The sequence below is a fragment of the Sphaeroforma arctica genome (assembly GCF_001186125.1).
Source record: "Sphaeroforma arctica JP610 unplaced genomic scaffold supercont1.498, whole genome shotgun sequence".
Taxonomy (NCBI): domain Eukaryota; class Ichthyosporea; order Ichthyophonida; genus Sphaeroforma; species Sphaeroforma arctica.
Genome location: NW_014040060.1, coordinates 13,309 through 20,457, shown reverse-complemented (window position 1 = coordinate 20,457; position 7,149 = coordinate 13,309). Strand labels below are relative to the sequence as shown.

The 7,149-nt window shown below is 38.1% G+C and overlaps 1 protein-coding gene across 1 annotated transcript in view; it reads right to left on the bottom strand.

Annotated features, from left to right (window-relative positions):
• The window catches only part of SARC_06767 (hypothetical protein), a 4,301-nt gene extending 2,471 nt beyond the window's left edge, over positions 1-1,830 (bottom strand). Inside the window, exon 1 of the mRNA XM_014299312.1 lies at positions 610-1,830. Coding sequence (XP_014154787.1) covers positions 610-1,434 — 825 coding nt within the window. The 5' untranslated portion in view covers positions 1,435-1,830. The remainder of the gene's footprint in view (positions 1-609) is intronic.
• Between the last annotated feature and the right edge of the window lie 5,319 nt (positions 1,831-7,149).

The following is a 7,149-nucleotide window of genomic DNA, read 5'->3' as shown; positions in this document are numbered from 1 at the left end:
ATATATATATGCAGATGATATATATATATATATACGTATGTATATATAGAGACATAATATAAACAATATAATATAATATATTGATATAAATATATGCCTATATATATAGATATATACATGTACGTATACACATGGCCAAATTTTTATAGAAATGTGTTTGCGTATGTGCATGTATGTATATATAGACATACATGTTGTAGTTTATAATATATATGTATATATGTATATATTTATATATATATAGATGTATATTTATATAAATATATATATAGATGTATATTTATATAAATATATATATATATATATAAGTATATATATATGTATATTTATATAATACATAATTTTATACGTAAATGTATATAAATATATATATATTATTATATATATATATATATATGTTATTATATATTAAATATAATTGCGAGTTTGAATGTGTGTATTTTGGTTTGACTCTATGAACAGTCAATCATATTATAGTTGCTATACAAGGAAACCGAAATGTACGTGAACAAGCCATTATACGTTACAATTAGGAAAATTATTTCTGCAGATTCGCTGCATAAAATAATATGCAATCGTGCATCAGACCGCATATTTAGTCGCACATACCTCGACACCCACACCGCTATCCACCGTGGTTTCACTATGCGAGCCATTCCCGTATTCCACCAGTATGGCATTGTCTGGGTCGAAGTACAAACTATCCGTGGAGTATAAACTATCATTATCGCTGTCATCTTCAGCTTTACTTGCGCTGCTCGGTGCACACCAACTGTCCCCGCCCAGACTTTTAGATGAAGACTTGGTTGATAACCTCCTCCTCTGGTTGCGCTTTTCCTTTCTTTCTTTTTCCCTCAATTTCTCTCTGTCCGAGTGTGCCTGCAAGCTACGCTCGTATACATCGGCGGCACAATTTTGCTTCCAGTCGTCAACCATCTTCGGCAATTGCTTGTAAGCATTGTATATACCGTTCGAGATCAAGGTCTCCACAAGGCCTCCAACGCCCCACTGATTTACTTTTACATCCATACTCACTGTCTGTGTACATGTGCGATTGTCTTTGCTTGGCACTATACGCGTGTAACCTACTATATCTGCTTTCTCGTAGAACACAGAGGGTACTGTGGTGGCAGTAAATGCATACGGTGTCAAAGGATCGTTCAGATTGAAGTCAATACTATCTGTCAGCACAATACCCTTTTCCCCAGGAAGCATACTTAACAGGAATGGCGGTACTATAGATAGATCCGGTGTAGTTTGCAAGCTTTGGTGTAATAATCTACCTGTTTTTGGTTCTAAAGTCTCCTCTAAGCAGTATTTTGAAGCATTGTTCAAGTATTTGCACTCGATAGCTAGAAACTCCTTTGTGTTCCGAACAGACCAATATTCGGCGGCTGGCAACTTGATCTCCGCCACCGCGTCGATGTGCACCATGCTTCTAGATTAAGTGTGCTGCAACTGCTATATATATTTAAGTAAATACTAAAGTACCTTTGCTAAAGATCTATTGTTAACGATGTCCATTAATGTTTCAAATTGACACGCTACTGTAGCTCAAGGTCTATCAAAAACACAAATGAATTGATTAGGGAATAGCTGGAAGAACGCACAAATTCGTAATTCCGCTCGTTCGTATATGCACAACTTATTTATGAACTTTTAGTTCGAGGGTTCAGGTATAATATTCTGGGTCTAATAGATGCGCAAGTATCGGATACCATAACAACCTCTACGTCTATGTACCTATTTGTGATTATGTATACTCGCATGAAAAGTGCTCACATATTGTACAATATACGGACACAGGCACGGAGCACTCTCAGGAGACTGCTGTCACACGACTGTTTGCATGTGCGAAAGTTATCAATTTTATCGTGCAAGAGTCAGCGACTCGGTGAGTCGGAGATGGTGATGCAAATAAATAAAATCGATCCGTTAAAAAATTTAAAAACATAGCGGTCCAATTATTTTTCAAAAAGTTGAATCTAAATTTACGCTCATTTGTACGTTTTATATAACGTTGTAACGTTTATTTCAACAAGTTTATCAGAAGCCCGATGTCAAGTACAGTGGGGTAAGTATATGCGTTTGAACGTATTGAAGCTTGTATGGTCACGGTGTGTGGGCTGGCGACGGTGAGTCGTGTCGTGGTCGCGGACTCGTGGTCGCCTCGGACTGGTGGTTGTGTATTATTTATTAGCGTATTTCGTGGGAAAAACGGTACAGTAAATAATAATAATAAATGCTACCAGTTTTTTAAATAAAAAAGAAACATATACTCTCACAGATTCTAAAAATTTGACCAGGTAAACGACATATGAACGAGGTCGAAAAATTTGAGCAGTAAACGACAGATATGATTAGAAGACATGACCGTTTATACACATATATACTTTGGGGCGGACAGGCTTTGTATACGAATTGCTCTCAAACTCTACTAGAGTAGAGCATAGCCCTCTAAATTATACAAGAGACTAGTAGTCTACCCTAATAAATAAATACAACTACTAGTAGACGGTCGTTTGCTGAAATAGTTGATACTCTCATTTATAGTTATAACTTATAATATAGTTATATTTACTTATTTGTGTAGTTACACAACCTCTGCTCGGTAAACAACACAAGGCCCAAACATAGCACATATAGCTAGCCGACATTTGATGGTGACTGGCTCTGTACACACAAATCGTTGGTATGATGGTCTGAGCGAAGATATGTCAGCTGGGAACAATAGACCTCGATGTATTCTTTTTATTCGGGCATGTCGATTATAGGCAATACTATTATATTTACATATCTTTCTATTTACAACTAAAAAGACCATGTCGTTTACCTTGTCAGCTGAATATTTTTTTTCTCGTAGAAATAAACATTTACAATGTACATATTGTTCTGTTGAGTACTAATTTGCTCTCATATTATTAGGCATATAGTTTGTCCACCTGATTTGTACAAATTTATTTAATTTAAGCACGATCAGTTGTTAATAGCCAATAAAAGATATATTTCTATTTTGGTGCATACCAGAATTTTTAGGGTTGGCAGCGAGCCCGCGAGACGACTCAGACGAGCTTCGGATATCTGTGGAACACCTGGGCTGTCACTCTGTCAGCCTGTTGGCTGTCACCTGTAGTCCTTGAGACCTTGACTCCTTCGTATACTACTGTATTTAGGCTCAGGTTCCTCTCAGCTGTATTGCTTGTATTTTTAGCCTCTGGAGTCTTGAGTCTTGAGTCGTAAGTCTTGACCCTTTCTCTCTCGCGCCCGGGCCCCAGGCCCCAGCCTGAGTACTAAGTAGCTAGCTAGTCCCGGCAGCTGGCGTAGGCCGTAGTCCGTAGGGCCGGCCCGTAGCCCGTAGGCCATAGGGCCGTAAGCCCGTAGCTCTCAGCCTCTCACACAACAAGAGTAGTAACTCACTAATAGAGTAGCACATGGCTACATACCCGTATCGGCGTAGCCTGGCCCTAACCTCAAAAACATTTACGTTAAAACTTTTATTTTCCAGTAAGTTTAAGTTTAATTTGTAAATTTGTATATTTATTGGTACCGGCTGAACAAATAGACAGGTGCTTTTTTCAGGTCAGGACGATGTCAGAATTTTGTCCTGTTATTTTTGGCGCGCAATACACCCGCCTCAGTGTCGGTAGTCAGTACTATAAAAATATTTAACACAAATAAATAAACAAACATAGCTTTCTTGTTCAATTTTCAGGAGGCTATGAAATAAAGTATTAGGAATTTGAATAGTTGCGTGAACAGTGAAGTTGTGAACAGTGAAGTTGTGAACAGCTGAACGCAGCATGCATGGTCATGCCGCCATTGGGCGTGGCCAAAAGTTTGTTAATTATATATATATATATAGGTTATTGCATGCACATGTATACATATAAATATTTATGAGCTAATATAGAGACAAGAGAGCAATGAGAAATACACACGCTACACCAATATCGCAAATAAACACAATATATATCGATGAAATATAATATTACATATACATGTACAGACCAAATAATAAAATATTTGCAATGAAGTTCATGCATACACATGTATACATATAAATGAGTATGAGCTAATATAGAGACAAAAGGGTCAAAAAAAACTATTACATTTGCAGGAGAGCGAAGAGGAACATACACGTTACACACGTATTAAATATAAGCACAGTACATATCCAAGAAATACAATAAAATACACGTGTACAGATCGAATAATAATATATTTATAGTAAAGTGCATTGTACGTATACATATAAATATTCATGAACTAATATAGAGACAAGAAGACAAAGAGAAACACACACACTACACATATATCACAAATAAACACATTGCATATCAATATAGTTATAATTAAATAAACACACACATATATACCGATCAAAGGATCATATGCTAATAGTAACGTACAGCCATGCACAAGTATACACTATAAATAATTCATTTTGTTATTGTTTAATACTTCTTATTACATCGAGGATGTAAAAGTAAAGTGAACAACTTCAGACTCTATAACAGTGGCTACAAATGCAGGTGTTGCATTACCGGTTTGAGGCGTAAACGCCTGTGTTTATAAGCACTTGGGCGTCGTGTTCACCCACTTGTGAACTCTGATTGGCTATCACTCATTTCATGGCCCAATTTTTACAACTATAGGACAGTTTTGAGTGCAGATTTTCAAAATTTGATATTTGATTTGTCCTAAATAAAAGTTTTAACTTATATTTTGTAATAAGTTAAAGTTTATATGTAACCTTTTACCTCCTATACCTATAACTTATCGACGTTAGGCCTGGCCCTATGGGCCGTAGGGCGTAGGTGTAGGCTCACTGAGATAGGGACTGCTTAGGTCTTAGGGCTTAGGGCTTAGGGCTTAGGGCCTCTCTCTGAGAGCCTAAAAGAGGCCCTCTCTCTCTCTATTGTGAGGGAAGCGTCTCTCAGTGTCTCTCGAGGAATCGAGAGAACAAATATTACACTTTCATCAATCATCAGGGGGCTTCTGCCTCTAGTATATTGTCTTTTTAAGGAAAAAACAAAACCCTACCGGAAGCGGCCGAGAACCAAATTTTAAAAAGGGAGTAGCGAGTCGAAGGTTTTGTAAAAAAAGAATTAAAATAGTCCACGACTCGACGTCGACGAGCAAAGCCTCCTAAATTGAACACGACGAGTGCAAAAAAAAGGCGACATCGCAATTTTAATTCGTCATCAAACAAAAAAAAAACATAAATACACTCGCACTCCAGTTGGGACTTATTGGGAATTCCGTAGTAAACGAAAATGACATACCTATTAGTTATTTTATATAAAACATACTGAATATTTGCACAATGACTTTCTCGATAAATATGTATGTTACCAAGAATGTCGTTTTTTCTGTTTTTTTTTTAACAAATGTATGAAGTCAGATTGTTATGTATGTATGGACGACTAAGAAGCCTTGGAGGTAAACTTTTTTTATTTGTTTCAAAACTTGTTGTTCAATTTAGAGGGCCATGACTTGTTGCAATTTGCCAACAAAAAAACCCCCCTTTTTTTTTTAAATTAGTGGGCGTTTGGGGCTTGGGCATCTGGAACTCCTGGGCGCAACGGGGCTGTGCCGCTGGCGGGGGTCGGCCGCTTATGTATAAACCCTAAACCCTGGGCAGAGTGGGCAACCGGCAGCGGGGCCGGCAGCGGGGGCAGCGGGGCCAGCAGCCACTGGCCCGCTGTCCTACTGCCAAGACAGCCCGAGCTCGAGTCCTGGACTGGAATCTGTCAAATTAGAAGGCTATGGCTGCAGACCCAGGGGCCATGCCAACAGTCATGAGTCGTGACAACACTGTCAAGCGTCAACAGTGCCACAAGGTAAATAAAAAAAAGAATTAAAGTGCCTTGTCTCATTTAGTAGGCTATGCCTCTATGGGTGCCTCTCTACTCTACTAGAGTAGGTCTAGTAGGAGAGAGAGAGAGAGAGAGAGAGGCCAGCCGCTAGACCGCACCATTTCTCACTTCTCAAGAGACAATTTCGAATCTTTATTCATAACCTTCCAAATTGACACTTTATTATTGAGTACCCATGGCCCCAATGAAATCAGTGAGAATCCAGTCAGAAAGAATCCAGTCAGAATACACACATGAAACAGAAAAACACTGAATATTTCAGAGATCGGAACTCAGAGATTCCCAACTACTCACAGACCCATAATCCAATATCAGGTTGTAGGTGGTCAAAGTTGCCATGGTACCATTTAGGATGGATATCAGCAACTTCAAAGAAGTTTAATTCAGCAACACAGCAGATTATGTCACGATATTGTGTATGTGCCTCTTCGTATTTTCCGACTCCAGTTTCATTATTTATCTATACTTATCTTCAAAAATAATTTGTATTTATATACTAGCTTTTGCAAAGACTTGATAAAAACTACGCAGACCCAAATGAATAGAGATCTCGTGACATCTTCACTAGAGAGAATGACAATTTGACTGAGCGGACTTAGTTCGTATACATATTGTATAATTTAGAGTGTTTTCTACTGTTTCCTGTTGCTATATACAAATAAATGAAGACTTAACATACATATATCAATATTACAAAATGCCATTTTTTTTTATCAGTATAGTTTGAAAAGGTGTGGGAGGCTGATAGAGCAACACCGGCCCACAAAGTTTTACACAAGAATTCATTTTCTCTGTTTCTCAAAATTGGCTTTTCGACAACGTGTATCGGAAGTCATTGGAGTCTTATATCCAATGAGTCTCAAGTACAGTCTTCAATTAATACAATCAATTCGTGCTTAACCAACAAGTTATACTTCCTCAAGGCTAATATACCCCGCATATATGTATCCATCAATTCGGGTGCAAGTCTTACCGTTCGAGTAGTAATGAAGCTAAAGGGCTCGGCAGGACGCTGTTAGACGACAAACTCGTACGAATGTCTGCAAATTTCCTGAAACGATGTAAATTTCCGGAACGATAAGAAATGTCGTCTATTTTAGAAGGAAAGGTTTACTGGCTGTGAATGCGAAGTAGGCAAGAGGCGGACTGGTAAACGCACGGCAGGTACTATACGATTTTGTGATGTTGGGATGTAAATCATATTGAGCGTCAATCTCGGAACTCCGGTGAGAGTGCAGGGCGTATTATATATATAAATACATATACATCC